Genomic DNA, 16,454 nt, shown 5'->3' on the forward strand with positions numbered 1-16,454 from the left:
AAGGACAAACTATAGTCACTAATGAAGGTGGCCCAAGAACAGAAGCGCTAACCTAATAAAAGCTTTGCTGTGTACAGTGTTCATTAGTGCTAGCCTTCCAGAGCACTCAAAGGCTGAATTTTTAGAATCACTGACACTAAGCTATTCTAGCATGCGGAGCAACATCATTTTGTTGGTATAAATCCTTCTACATTTAGGGTGCTAAAAAAAAACAAAACCCAAAAGGAAATCATTAAGAGTGGATTAATAGAAGTCCAGTGGTTTAAAATAGCTTCTAGACATAAAAACTTGCAAATATTCTTTTTGCATACTGAATTTCTATTTTTTTTTTTTCAAAAAATACTTGAAGAAGCCACTTGTTTTTAGAAAACATTAAGTGCAATTATCGTTCCCATCACCACCAACATATGCATATACAGAAATATTGAGCTTATTCAACAAGGCAAACAGTGTGCAAAGTGCAATAACCCATACCAAGCATTCAGAATTCAACGTAAACCCAACTGTTGTATTTGTACATCATCGCTCTTTGCACTGCTAGAGATTAACCCTACAAGTGTTTCTTTGCAGACATTGGTCACTGTGAAACACCTTATATACAGCCTGTGTTTAGGATTGTCGGTCACCGATTAGTGTTTTTACGTATACAGCCAAATGGATTCAAGCACAGTGATAAGACATCTCCCTGAGACTTCCTTAAAAATTCATCCAACGTGCTCAGTAAAGCAAACCCTACCTGTCTACCCAAACTACACTGAAAAGTGCTGGCTTGAAAAATGGCAGCAAATCCAACAATATTAATATGCTGCTATTTTTCATGGTGTAAAAAAGTGTAAATAAAATGGATCTTTTTCTAAAAATAGTTAAGAAGAACATTTGTCTCCAGACTTTCAGATATGCCTGTACGGCTTGCTTGGTTGAGATGCAGAACAATTACCTTCCCTTTGCATGATTTTGTAGTGAGCAGGTTATAATAACACTCTGCATCTGTAGGCACTGCAAACAGTTACTAGGGAAACCAGCTTTGGATCACTCATGGAATTCAGCTCTGGTACCCCACAGACTAAAAAAATATGGCTATGCCGTAGAGGCCACACTCTAAGGCTTTATGCACACAGATGCACAGTATGAATTGCGAGCGTATTTCCGCAGGCAGCAGACAAAACTGCAGCATATAGACGAATATAGTAATGAGTGTCTGTACACAGGCATACACAGTAATTGCCTAAACACTTGTATTGACATAAATCGCTTCACAAGCCACATTCAGGCATTTATGACCATGCATGTGTTTAGGCAAGTACAGCATATTCCCATGTACAGCTATTCATTATGACGTACAGCTGAATGCTACAGCGTTGTCTCTCTGGCATGAAACTTGCCCGTAATTTACATTGCATGGCCTCATGCAACTGAGTGCATGAGACCCATTACACTTAATTGTGATAATAAAGGCAATCATTGGGAGTCACAGCTTACCGACATCACTGGTAGTTGGCTGGAGGCGCCAAGCCTACAGCTCGGTTATAAAGTTGCTGCTTATACTAGAAAATAGATTCAATACCTTCTTTACAAACTGTATAAAGCTGCCAATCAAACAATGCAACCTGTTTATTAAAATGTAACACATGAAATAGCCATAACATTTTTTGTAGTTAAATATGGGACTTGGAATATATATCATTTTGTGGTTAAAATGTGGTAAGCATTTAGAACGCTGTAGTGTTAAGACAATTCGAAGTTTTCAACTGAAAGTGTACGTAACATCATATAAAGCTAGCTACCTGGTCATAAAACTGATCAATACCTTGTGTTGCTAACATTACTAATACAGGACTTCACTTGCTGCATGCTAGTTGTAATTTGGGTTTTATTATTAAGCTTTCCAACTGTGCCAATGAACGGTGCTCAATTTTACAAAAAAGCATTTTTGAAACAAGTTAAATGGCAAGCTTAGCATCCACAAGGAGAGTGAGAAGCTAAAGTACCTTTTATTTGAATGCATGACTGCCTTTATTTTACAACATAGTGCCAACAACTGTATGCTGTAACCCAGGACAATCCGATTCAGCAGTTTATTGAAGTCTAATGAATTATCTCCAATACCTTTTTGTATGGGTTATTGCACTTCGCCCTATTAAACAAAGGCTCCTGTACCATTACTATAAGTGACACAAGATGGCAGACAGTTTCTGTGAAATGTATCAATGCAACTGCAGATTAAAAACAAAAACAGAAGCTGTGTAACCAATGCTGTACCACAAAAGATCGACCTATTCCTACTGTATGATAAGTGATTAGGTTAAATCTGGGTGGCCATCATCATATCATAGTTCTAGTTTGAAACACGTAAAGAAAATGTTGATTAACCTACTCTCAAAATGAAGTAACTTTGTACACAATCCCTACCTTTTGTGTAATACTTTTCCATACACACAAATTTAATATGAGATCATTCTCATGAGCTAGTATAGTCTTGTATGGAGTGGTCATATCTTTTTTTTTTTGGTACATAAAAGAGTCCTCGGAGTGGGTAAATCAAGCCCTGGCGATTTAGGTCACATGAAATGCAAGAGGACAAGAAAATACATTGTAATACGTTTCTACTGGTGGATCACAGAAGTTGGATTAAAGCATGTAGTCTTACCGGAGATGTGAGCAACATCATAAATTACAGTCGTAGTAAAAAGAAGAAAGTGCATGCTGCAGAAAAAAGGGAAGGGGGCAGGCAGATCTAGTAACCCCAAAGACATTAATCATTATGTCATACCATTAACTGACATGATTGGTAGCAAAAGATCAATCAGTAAAAACTGTTTATTAGATACCAAAGCAGTTGGCATGAGCTAGTTATCAGAAACTGCTCATTTGAATGTCTTTTGTTTTCTCAGTCTTCTTCATCTGCTGCTTTTCCAACATGAAGTTCTGGTTCTATAAAGATCCAATGCAAGGCTGTTCAATATCAGATACCACAGAGGACGACAAGTGTCACTGACAAAGAACCAAGTAGTGTTAAAATGAGGTATTAGCTTGTCCAAGATATGAGTTTTAGATCTTTGCTTAGAACACAGGTTCTTGTCCAAAACCTTCCTTCTTCAGACAAGCAATCAGTATAATAGAACCAGTGTAAGATCACCCACCGCTGGGAGGTCAATGACCAAAGTAGTTTGGAGTCCTGGTTCATTAAAGTAGCAGGAAGAAGAACTGGACTACAGATCCCACCTTTCCTTTGAGGTCCAGTGACTGGATATTGTTTTTATTGTTATTCGTACCTTTGATATGGAGTGTACTGGGCCTCTTCTTAATAGAACTAGCCAAGAAAGATTATGACATCCTTCAAGCCACCTTGTGCAATTTAAACCGGCCTTCTTCCATTCTAGCATTGTCTGCTTTATAGGCCAAGTTCAACACATTCAGACAGGTGAGCTCCACTGGGCAATGTGCCCATTCTCAGTGATTTTAAGTCATGAGATAAAAGAAAATTACTCCAGATGACTCATTACACTGTCTGTGAGGAGCCTCGCTTGCTTATTAGGACCTCCAAAAGCCGCAGTTTGGCCTTCATATGTTTATACTCGCTGTACTCTTCTGCCATTGGAGAGCGGTCTTCCTTTTGAACATTTCTAGAGAAATAAAAAAAGAGTACAAAGTTGAAAGTGGATTTGAAATGCAACACTGAAAAAACGATGTATGGTAAAAAAAAAAAAATGGTGGTGAAAAGCACAGTATGGTTTCAGGCACACACACATCTTTAGTAACGTTTGCTACAGAGAAGAAAAAAAAAAAAAAGTTTCCAGCGTTGTGTACGAAATGTTGTCATGGTATGGAAGTTAAAGAACAACTCCGGGATAGTGATAACATTTGCACATTAGCCCTGTATATAGTTAGAGTTAAACAAAACTGCTAATGTGATTTGGATTAAAACTGCACGTTGTTTACAACTTACAGTTTTAAAAATTAGTGACATATCGTTACACTGAATTTTTTTTATCCCAGGAAGAGGGATCTCTGAAGTGGCGACATCGCTTCTATTCATACTAAGACTACCAATCCTATTATGCTTGGGGATTTGGAGTCTTAATGGTTGGCAGTCTGGACGGGACTGTGGGCGTGTATTGGATTATACAGACTCCTGGCTCGTCCACAACTATGTTGTACATTGAGGAGACCCGAGAGTCTCAGACTCCAGTTCTGATCTGCCCATTGTATGGACAAGCCGGGAGTCTGTCATCCAATACACGCTCACAGTCCACACTGCTACCCATTCAGACTAGTTCCTAAACTAAGCTCTTGATGCATTGTGCGTACCAGCCAGTCTCAGTTTCCTGGTCCAATCCACCCACAGTCTGAATAAGTGGCGTGTAGCAGAAGTGTGGGCATGAATGGGATGCATTAGTCTTCTGGCCTATGCTGTACAATGGGCAGATCAGACCAGGAGTTTGAAACCGTCTTGCCCACCATCTAACGAGCAGTGATGTAATCACCTCATTACTCCCTTTACGTAGAGCTACAGGGGGGAAAGTTCAAGACCAGTGGCCAGGGGGATAAAGGGCACAGAGGCTATCAGTCTTATTAACAGTATATGATGGGAACAGAGGGCTTCTCTCAGAATAAAGAAGGCAGGATCCAAATTCCAAAGGGGACTGTGCACTAAAAACACAACAATTATTTAAAGGTATTGGAACACCAGTATATACATAGCATAAAACTTTCTGCCCAGAGTTCAGCTTTAACCTCTAGTATGGCTAAATTGTATCTAAATAATCAGGAGTCTGGTATGATGGTCTATAAAAAGCGGATATGTCTAGAATAAATTTAAAAGCAGTTCTTTATTTGGACATCTGAAAATAATGTGATTGTTTCTGGTGCAGAAGCCTCGACCCAATCACTAATCCCACCACTAATCCTTAGTCCAAATTAACCCCTTATTTAAGAACTAAAAGCAGTATTAAAGACAAAACAAAAAACGTAATATATTGCAGCTTACCAATCATTAGATGTGGTAGCCACTTTCATTTTCTTAGGCCCCCCACTGTGTTTTCACTTGGTGATCTGGTCAGTAACACATCTCCTGTATTAGAGTGCCCCCACTCTGGATGAAGGAGCACAGGGGTATGACAGCTGCATTATCAGTCTGGGGGGAGGGGAGTGTTCGATGTACTAGCAGATTTAGATAAACTAACTGAAGCCAAACTTCAGCTAATATTATATAAGCAGTTAAAACAGTTTTTTTCCCCTTTTGAGATACAAAAGGTTCTCAATGCTAGACCTCCATGCACTGGGGCTTAACACCCAGTGTGCATGGGTTCTAATACAACTACCCTTAACGCTTAACCTAACAGATATTCACAATTCCAGGGCCATTACTATTAATTCAAAAATATATTGGTAAAAAAAAGTTATGCTGCAATACATCAATGACTAAAATGTTGAATAAAATCAGTGCCATTCAAACACTCATGCAAGGGACAGTCTAACATATATTTTGGATAGGAGTGTATGGAAGTCAGCTGAAACAACCACAGGGTTCTCATACCAGTCGGAAACCCTTGTGGTAAGGTTCTTGGTCAGAAAGTCCTGCGTTCTTCTCAAGATCCAACATAATATAAAAGCCTATGACAAACCATGTGAAATACTTTCAGACCCCATTTGATGCTATTTACTTTATTATTTCATAGTATTTTCACATACTTTAAACTGGATGCCAGGAGAGAGTCTTAGTATTTTTGACACTTCGAATAGCTTGTGGCATTCTTATTACCTGAGGCTGAACAATTAAATCACTGGAAGCAGCAGTAATATAACAAAGCCTGACATGGCAAACAGCCCTAAAGTTTTTTTAGTGACAGATGAAACACAAGCCTGAAGCTTACACACTGTAGAGAAAAGCAAACACTAGACACTAATTAGAACTACCAGGATGTCTGTTCAGAATGCAAAATGGCACAGACAGGTTGTTCAAGTGGCAACACAAATGTATTGTAGCAGCAATAAATTCTCAAAATAAAAAGCCTGCTGAGTGACCTGCTTACATTCAATTCACTCACCTTCCATTCTGCCTAAAAAAGTTGTCTTCAAAATCTCGGAGTTTCTTCCGGATCCTTTTTTTCTCTTCCCTTGCTTCTTGTAGCTGTTCTATAAGTTCTGGCCTGTATGCAGAACATATTCCAAAATTAAACTTCGGTAAATGCCCACTTGTGTTCTGTAACTGTCCAGTGAATACTAGCTGGTGACTGGTGTAGTGGGGTAAAATGTACAACATTGAAATACCACTTATCCCTGGGCTCTAATTTTACATTTTGTTCCAAGTAGTAATGAGTCTCCGTCTGGATTTCTTCCTTAAACAATGTAGTCTAAACCAGTCCACTAGCACCCAATCTAGCTGATAATAGCCATATTGGTTACAATTTAATGTCTACAGGGGCTTGTAGAAACCCGCTGGTTGGGGAAAACAATGTTTATCATGATTGACCTTCCCCTAGTAGTGTAGACGCTGCTCCCCTACCAAAAAACACTCTCTACACCAACAAACCCTGCAAGGTCAGCTTTATGCAGAACTCAGAGAATTTGCTGTTCTGAGGGTGGTCAGATGAGGTCTGTGAGTCAGGAAAACACCCCCGATTCCATTAGTCCCTGCTTTATCCATAACAACTTGATAAGAAATAATGTTCTTTAACAAGGAACATATATTCCACATGAATAATTATGCTACCAAAATTAGTATGTGCTGTAAATTGCCTCCAGCATTGCTCCTGTTTCATCTTGCTGGAGGCTGCCATTTTGCTGAATCCCAGAGCCCCTGAACAGTAAATTATAAAAACAGAACAAAACCCATTGATTTAATGGTTTCAAAAAACAAAGTTACATTCCTGGAAAGCCGGGATTGCTAACTGAAACATTTGCTTGTGTCTTCAACCAAACTGTCAAACTAGCAAATGGCTGGTGTCAGAACTGATAACATGTGCAGCGCCATGGCAGTTGCAGAATAAAGTTGAAGTAAACCCTCCTATCGTTTTCTAGCAAGGAAGCTGCCATCTTGGCCTCTGTTTAATCTTCAACTGCCATGATCCTGCATATGTGATCAGTTATGATACCAGCCATTGGATGGTTTAACAGTTTGGTTGAGTGCACAACCAATGGGATTGTTACATTTTGAACATGTGCCGGAAATGTAACTGTTTTTTCAAACTGTAAGGCCTCTTTCACACGGGCGTTCTGTATGTCCGTATATCACCCCATCCATTTGCGGGTGATATACAGACAAAATGCATGTCAATGGGATTGCAGATGTCAGGGATGACCATCCGCTGACATCCGATTTGCGTCCTTTCAGTTCTGTTCCATTTTTTGGAACGGAACAGAACCCTATTTTTCTTCCGTTTAAAAAACGGAAAGGACGCAAAATCGGATGTCAGCGGTGTCATCCGCTGATATCCGCAATCCCCATAGACATACATTATGTCCGAATATCATCCGCAAACGGATGGGATGATATGTGGACATACGGACCGGCTGACACAAGTGTCATCCATGTCCCTAAAAAAAAAAGTGACTGAATGGAGGAAATAAACTGAGCGGCCGTGTGAAAGAAGCCTTAAATGAATGGGTTTATTTCCTCTTTAAACAAAAGCAGCTTCCCTGGCTGTAAAGGATAGAAGGGTTCAATTCCGCTTTAAGGCTGTCAGCAGATCGACCTCTACAAATTCAACAGTGCCTAAAAGTGGCTAAAAATTTAGAGCAACTGAGCATGTGCAGAGCAAGGCGAGACCATTTATTACTGGATATTAAACAGTACAGACACTTATTTGTAATGTTTTACATAGCTATACCTGCAAAAGGGGCCAACCTAAGTCATCTAGCAGGACTTAATTTTCTGACTAAAGTTCCACTTTAACTTTTATTACGAGGAAAATATTAGGTTTCAAAATCCAACATACACAGATGCTGAGTGAAGATTGCCCAGCCCGAGGTCTTGGGTACTTTTTGATGGTGTTTTGTCATCAACAGGAGACACAAAACCATCGGCCTCATCCTCCAGTTGATCCAAGAAGCTTCGTACACTGAATCCAGGCTTGATAGTTACTGCAAAATCATTGTTCACATTGCTGTCATCTTCAGATCCTTCTTCTTCCTCCTATAGATACAAATCATCAGGGGAAGAGAACAAAGCTTTATATTAACCTGCAACCAGGTGAATACTGTCAATGCAAAACTTGGGGATAAGCAGCAGAACAGCAATAGCTCACTGCAAATCAGATTAGTAAATCACAATCTCTAGCTCATAGTTAGTGAAACCATTTGTTATAAGCCAAAATTGTTTTTTTTTTTTTAGAAATTGTGTGGAAATAGCAATAATCAAACGTAACAGCAAATGTTGCAGCCCTTAGAAACCCATAAAAAATATATTTAAAAAAATAATAATAAAAGTCTTTAACCCATTTCTAGACCTCCAGCTTAATAAGACACAGTTTGATTGAGGCTTTCCTCTGAGAACGGCAACCTTCTTGACAAAAGAAACTAGATCTATCAACACGAGTTAAATTATCCATCTGTTAAATGTGTTTTTTGTTGACTAAAGTTTATCTTTGTAGCATGAGATGAAAATAGAAGATGAAAACAGGACATGTCAAGCCTGCAAAATCTACCATCTTAAACAAAAATTTTCCAATCCAAAAAATAATAAAAACTAAAAAAAAAAATAAACTGTAGCCCAAACTGCACACATTTCTAATTAACTGAATAATTATTCAGTTGTGGATGAAAGCGGTGTCATGGCCTGGGACCAGATAATGATATAATTCAGTTAACTACTTGCCAACCACCCACAGTACATTCAGGTCATTACTTTGACGTTAAATACGGTTGTTATGGCAGCAGCTAGCTGTCATAACCCCGGCATTATTTTGTATTGTGGGCGATTCTGCGTCTGATAAAAATTTGTCCCAGCGGTGGATTCACCACATTTTTTGCTTTTAAAGGTAAATGAAAGATCTGGGGTCTTTTTGACCCCAGATTTCTCAATAAAGAGGACCCGTCATGCTTATTTCTATTACAAGGGATGTTTACATTCCTTGTAATAGTATAAAAAAGGGATAAAAAAAACCCACAATAGATGCATGAAAATGCGGGTTTATAGCCAAAAAGCACTTTTCTGTCTGGTGTCTTGGTGCACAAATAGCCATGAAGGAAACTACTTTTAGTACTATTGCTGACCCCCCCCCCCCCCCCCCGATGATATTGGTGCTTGTTAAAGTTCTCACCACGTTCTACATCTAGATATGGATTTGCAGCTATGTACAAAACTAGTTCTTTGAAGATTTTGTGGCTACCCAACTTGGTTCAGGTCTTTTTTTTATAGGCTTCTTGGAATACAAAGATGGATATTTACAACGGGGCAATCTAGTGCGCCTTTTCACGTAATGAATATTCACTCCATATAAACTACCCAAGGGAAAGCGTATTTATTAAGATTGGCACTTTTCTTCTCCAAAGTCTTCTCTTCTAAAACTGGCTGATTGAGTTGAAATCAGAGCCTTTCATGGCCCTACCATCACCCGACTTTACCCATCCATTAACAAATCCAAAGAGTCAGTTGGAATAAAATTGGTGAAACAGTGACTGCAACCAAGCAGATTAAGTCACTGTTCTGGTATTCTGACAGCCGCAAGTAACGACTGTCAGGATACAGAAGCGGGCAGAGAAAATTCCATCAACCACACTGTTAGGGTAGTTGTGAGAATCTATGGGTTTATCAGGTCCAGCCCAACAGTATATATATACATTGTACTGTGTCTAGAAGGCTGACAGAGGAGCACAGGTCATAATTCCTCTACGTCTTCACATCGCAGCAGTATCTTTTTGGTAGCGAAGCAGGAGAGTAAACATTTTGCCCCAATGGTCAGTCAGATGCTTTTAACGCAACTTATTAAATTGGCCTTTGGTATTTACTTGCATGGCCACTTCTCACTGTGCCGCAAAGAGAAGCAGGGAATGTCCTCTCTGCTTTTCATCGCAGCTTCATAAACTACTCCACAGAAGGTATAAGCAGAGATGACCATTATTGCAGCTTATCCCTGCTTAATAAGCATACATCATAAAGTGCAAGAGAAATTTACATTTTGTAATAAAATGCAAGGTGTTAATAAATGTGTGTTAGTTATAATTAATATCTAGTGGAAAAAAAGTAATCCAAAGGAATAACAGTCTCGACTTTGTTGATCTGCTGCTGAAAGAGACCCCATGATTAACAGACAATATTGCACTTAAAAAAAAAAAAAAAAAAAAAACACATAACAAAAATCAAGTATTTGTAGTGTTTTTTTCTGTTAAATTATTATTCTTTTTTTATCCACTTTCAATGTGCTTGTGAACATGCTAGAAACACTTACTACTCCAGAAAGTATACATTTCTTAGCACAGCCAAATCCCACATCTGGAAGTGTCTAAAAACTCTCTTTGTTGGCCCAGCTCCTCCACCAATCAACTCCCTACATAAACCTTTATGCAGCTACAGGGGAAGGAGCAAAGGGGAATACTATAGAGCAGTGATGGTGAACCTTGGCACCCCAGATGTTTTGGAACTACATTGCCCACCCCAGATGTTTTGGAACTACATTGCCCATCATGCTCATACACTCTGCAGTGTAGTTGAGCATCATGGGAAATGTAGTTCCAAAACATCTGGGGTGCCAAGGTTCCCCATCACGGCTATAAAGTGTCACTTGAAAGATCTGCTGCTGAAATCACATCCAAGATAGTGGCTCCCAGCAGCAATCTCAGGCCTTTTGAATCCCTACATGAGGAAGGCTTTTACAGGAAAAAAACAATGCCTAAAATACATGAAATGCGCATATAAACACTAAATGTACATTTATTCTTGTGAAAAGATTTTGGTTGCAGTAAATGGTCTGGCGATGGGGTTTCTTTAAGGAAGTGATCCCATACATCTGCAGTCATCTAAAAAACATTAGGTACACACCATAGAAACATCCTTTTTTTTTTTAACATATTTGAACAAGCAAATTAGATCTTTATTCAAACATTGCCCACAGAGAAAGGTGATATACGTGAATAAGAACACAAGAAAACATTTGCCTTTTCAATAATCTATTCAATAAAAATACCAACAGATGTAATGATACACTGTGGAAAATCCAACTATGCCCCTGGCATATAAAAAAAAAACATGGAATTGTCTCCTGAAGCAGAAATTACTTCTTATAGGCATTTTGTACACTGCCCACCAGTCATGGATGTTGGTATGACTGAATTCTTCATGCAAAATTCCTTTAGTTGAATGATGTTTGTGGGTTTTCCTTGCATGAACTGCCCATTTCAAAATGAAACCCGGACTGTGACTAGGGCAGTTTATAATCCTCTATTTCTTCTTTTAGAGCTATTCCTTGAATTTCTTAGTTTGCTTATCGTGTTAAAAGATGTATTTCTGGCTCACCTTCAGTTTTTGAACAGATGGCGGCAAATTCTCATTAATCACACTTTTATATGATGCAGACTGTATAGCTGACTTGATGACTGCAAGCTGTTCAGGCCCTGAAGCAACCCAAAACCATAACATTTCCACCACTGTGCAGTCCTGACCAATCGAGTAGCGGTTTGAAATCTACATCACTTGTACATTATTTTCTATACAGTGAAATGATTGATTTCAAATCATTTGGTGATCTTTTTAAATCCTTTGCCACACTCCTAAGCATCTATAACTTTCTTTCTGTGGGGCTTAGATAAATCCACCGATCTTGGCATGATGTAGTGTATTGTGGGTGCAATTTTACACACAAACACACAAGGCAAAATAATTATTTGATCCCTGCAGATTTTGTAAGTTTGCCCACTTACAAAGAAATGAAGGGTCTATAATTTTTTATCATAGGTTTATTTTGAATGATAGAGACAGAATCTCAATCAAGAATACAGAAAAAACAAATGCTATAAATTAAGTTGCAGTTCAGTGAGTAAATTAAGTTGCAGTTCAGTGAGTAAAATAAGTATTGAATCCCCAAGCAAAACATGACTTTGTGCTTGTCAACAAGGGTTTCTCCGCCAAGTACTGAGGTAAGAAGCTTCTTGTAGTTGGTGACCAGGTTTGCATGCATCTAAGAAGGGATTTTGGTCCACTCTTCTTTACAGATGAAAATTGATAAAAATTATAGACCATTCATTTCTTTGTAAGTCGGCAAACTTTGCAGGGGATTAAATAATTATTTTCCCCACTGTGAGTGTGTGTGTGTATATATACATATATATACATACACACACAATGTATAAAAACATACATACACACACCAGCCCCTTGCCAATACCGGGTTGGACCCCTTTTTGCCTTCAGAATGGCTCTAATTTTTTGTGGCATAGATTCAACAAGGTGTTGCAAACATTCATCGGAGATTATGATCCATATTGACATGATAGCAGTACGCAGTTGCTGCAGGTTTGTTGGCTGCACATCCATGATGCGAATCTCCCATTCCACCACATCACAAAGGTGCTCTATTGTATTGAGATCTGGTGACTGTGGAGGACATTGGAGTACAGTGACCTCATTGTCATTTTCATGAAACCAGTTTGAGATAATTTTAGCTTTGTGACATGGTGCATTATCCTGCTGGAAGTAACCATCAGAAGATGGGTACACTGTAGTCAAAGGAATGGACATGGTCAGCAACAATACTCAGGTAGGCCCTGGAGTTTAAACGATGCTCAATTGGTACTAAGGGGCCCAAAGTGTGCCATTACACTACCAGCACCAGCCTAAATCCAGACATCAGATCAAGCAATGTTTTTCCAATTTTCTATTGTACGATTTTGGTGAGCCTGTGTGAATTGTAGCCTCAGTTTCCTGTTTTTAGCGGTCAGGAGTGGCACCCGGTGTGAACTTCTGCTGCTGTAGCCCATCTGCTTCAAGGTTCGATGTGTTGTGTGTTGATAGATGGCATTCTGCATACCTTGGTTGTAATGGGTGGTTATTTGCGTTGCTGTTGCCTTTCCATCATCTTGAACCAGTCTGCCCACTCTCCTCTGACATCAACAAGGCATTTTCGTTCACACAACTACAACTCCCTTAATATTTTCTCTATTTCGGACCATTCTCTGTAAACCCTAGAGATGGTTGTGTTAGAAAATTCCACTAGATCAGCAGTTTGACATACTCAGACCAGCCCATCTGGCACCAACAACCATGCAGCATTCAAAGTCACTTAAATCCCCTTTCTTCCTCATTTGGACTTCAGCATGTAGTCTTTACCACATCCAAATGCCTTAAAGCATTGAGTTGCTGCCATGTGATTGGCTGATTAGCAATTCGTGTCACCAAGCAATTGAACAGCTGTACCTAAGAAAGTGTATATATACACGATATTATCATAAGTATTGGGACACCTGCCATTTTCACGCACATTAAATTTGAGTTTGGGGTGGATGAACATGACTGGACTACACAGAGTCCTGACCTCAACCTGATAGAACATCTTTGGGATGAACTAGAGTGGAGACTGCAAGCCAGGCCTTCTTGTGCACATCCGTGCCTGACCTCACAAATGTGCTTCTGGAAGAATGGTCAAACATTCCCATAGATACACTTCTAAACCTTGTAGACAGCCTTCCCAGTTCTAGCTGCAAAAAAGTTGGCCAACTCAATATTGAACCCTATGGACTAAGACTGGGATGCCATTGAAGCTTATGTGCGTGAAAAAAGGCAGGCGTCCCAATACTTTTGGTAATATAGTGTATGTATGACAACAGATGATACCACTCATGTCAACAGCCTAGATGTCTAAGGTTTAAATAAGACATGCTCAACCTGCATACTCCTTTCAAGAGGTTCTACTTATTTTCAACTAATCTGGAACACCAGATTTATGAATTTAGAGTGGTGGTAAATGTAGGGTTGTACTTTCTTCTTCCATATGAAATATCTACATTTTTGTTAATGTAGATCTGAAAATTAATCCACAATGTCACTTTAATGTGCCATTTGTTTAAGTAGATTATCTTTACCTGTAGGCATATTTAAAGTGGTTGTAAACCCTTACATATACTTATTGAAGAAGTGACTTCAGTTATACTGGTAATACACAGAGATGAAGCAAATCCACCTACATAAGCTGTACCTGTATAACTGCAGTCTTTACAGCCGTTCAAAGTGAAGAATTTTTAAAGCTTGTCTGAGCAGTCAGAAAAAAAGGGGGTGGAGAGCTGAAGTTACAATTTGCAGCGCTCAGTGAAGAGAGCTCTGGGAGCTGATTGGAAGGAAAAGACACACCCCCTTCACACAACACACAGGAACAGAGCTGAGGCTTTCAATAAGCTGGAGCTCCCTCCCCTTTTTTCTGTTGGTGTCAGGAAAACTTGGTGCTCTTAATTGCGACAAGTACAAACTATAAAGGGATAGGCTTTGCTCGTATTTCATGTCTGAGGTTTACAACCACTTTGAATCAACATATAATGTTTGACTATTCAAATAATTCTATGGAGTGTACAAACTTTTTTCACATGCCTGCGATTATTCTTTTAAAAAGTACCATCCAAACCAAGGGTAGGACAAATGAATGAGATATACAGGACCCCGTTATAACAATCTAAAACCAGACATTTCCTTTAAGAAGCCAGGAACCACTGTACGTCTAGTGGCATCAGTAAAAAAAAAAAAAAAAAATTATAGACAAGTTTGGTACACTTGCTACCTGGCTCCTGTATTTGTACAGACTTGGTGCAAAATCTATGTTGTACCCCTCATCCTAAACATGTTGGCAAATGATAAAAAAGGGAGGGGAAAGTGATCCAGATAAGGCCAGCATGCATACAACATACCATTTTTTTTTTTTTTTTTTGATGAACACATATAAGACAATTATACGATAATGAAGCAGCCTGGAAGGAAAAAAACTTTTTTTCTTCTAAACCACCAAGATAATTTAAATGAGTGAGTAAATCATACAGTTCAGCAAGGATAAAGGCAAGATAAACAAAGTAGGAAGCAAAATCATAGAAAATAAAAGCAAGAAGCTGTGAAAATCATCCCAAACTCTGAACACAAAAGTCAACGCAATCAGAGCAATGGGCATGTATGGAAGCTCAGAGACAACCGGCTGGAATCAAGCAGCTATTGATTTTCGAGAAGCACCACAAGGAATCAAGGCACCGATTACAAGGAAACACTCAGTATTAAGGGGGTTGATTGCTTGGTGGGGTTTTGATGCAGATTTAGCAGTTATTTGTCATTAGCAGCTGAAGTCTTAGGTTTACCTCCTTGAAGAAGGATGCAGTTTCACCCTCGATTATTGGCTGCAGCAAAGGACTTCTCCGCTTGCTCGAGGGGGATCCCTGTGATGAGTGTTAACAAGTATGTTACACCAGAAATCCCTGTCTATCAAACATCCCGAACTTAACAACTATAGCATCTACAGTGCCAATCAGGACTGGCAGAAACACTATGCAGAGTATTCTAAAGCCTTATAGAGATGACGCACTAGTAATAGAAGCCAGCGTCTAAAAAAATTTGAGTTCATGCGCAGTGGGGGCATAGGCAGCATTAAAAAGTAGGTTATACACAAATTTTTATTAGTACATAAGTTTAGTTCTATACCTTGCCAAAAAACCCCCCAAAAACTAACCCATGTAGATACATAGGCGTTCAAATGAACTACTCACAACGGGGCTAACAAAAAATTGGCATTATTTAATTGCACATTCTGACAAAAAAAAATTTCCATAAAATTATCACAGCCAAATTTATCTCTGACTGGCAAGTGTATTTCATAGCAGACCACTACGTAAGAATTGAAAGTGAAGCCCATGGGGTACGACACTTGGTAACACCAAAAACAAATGGTGGGTGGGTCTATATACCACAGTAATCATATTCTCTTTAATTTTGTGCTGCTGCTGCTGTATTTCTTATGAGTTCAAATACCTCATGTTTTTGTTATTTTCACTAGTCCAAAAGGCTGTTAAAAAAAAAAAAAAAAAAAAAAAAAGGAAGAAAATGGCGTAAATCCAGGATTTACTGTTAAACAACTACATTCCATTGTTCTTGAGTGGAATTCTTGAGCGACTGAAAGTTTAATCCAAATAATAACCCGACATCAAGGAGGTCATTAGGATTGTGCCAAAGGCCTTTTTCAATGTCACTCATCAAAACTTCTGTCAGAGCAAGCGTACTTGTAGTTCACATTCTTCAAGTGCTTCTCCAGTTTGGTTCATTTAAAAGGATTAAATGGCCACTATGGACATGAATCCTATTTTAGACATCATTTGTACAAACATTTTATTGCTTAATTTCATAGGACAGGAAGAATGCAACAACACTTAAGATTCTAATTATTAAAGAAAGTGCTGTAAATTTTTAACAGGCATAGAAGATAAAACAACCCACACGTTATTCAAGCAATTTTACACATTGTGCCACTATAGCACTGCTTTGGGTTAACTATTTATAT

At 38.8% G+C, this 16,454-nt stretch overlaps 1 protein-coding gene across 1 annotated transcript in view; it reads right to left on the reverse strand.

The window, feature by feature from the left end:
- Nucleotides 1-2,799: 2,799 nt before the first annotated feature.
- Nucleotides 2,800-16,454, reverse strand: part of FAM13A (family with sequence similarity 13 member A) — a 321,224-nt gene continuing 307,569 nt past the window's right edge. The window contains exons 22-25 of the mRNA XM_082272109.1: nucleotides 15,262-15,339; nucleotides 7,938-8,134; nucleotides 6,048-6,149; nucleotides 2,800-3,623 (exon numbers count right to left, since the gene is read on the reverse strand). Of these exons, the coding sequence (XP_082128235.1) occupies nucleotides 3,500-3,623; nucleotides 6,048-6,149; nucleotides 7,938-8,134; nucleotides 15,262-15,339 (501 nt within the window). The 3' untranslated portion in view covers nucleotides 2,800-3,499. The remainder of the gene's footprint in view (nucleotides 3,624-6,047; nucleotides 6,150-7,937; nucleotides 8,135-15,261; nucleotides 15,340-16,454) is intronic.

Source organism: Pelophylax lessonae (assembly GCF_965119305.1).
Source record: "Pelophylax lessonae genome assembly, chromosome: 1".
NCBI lineage: Eukaryota > Metazoa > Chordata > Amphibia > Anura > Ranidae > Pelophylax > Pelophylax lessonae.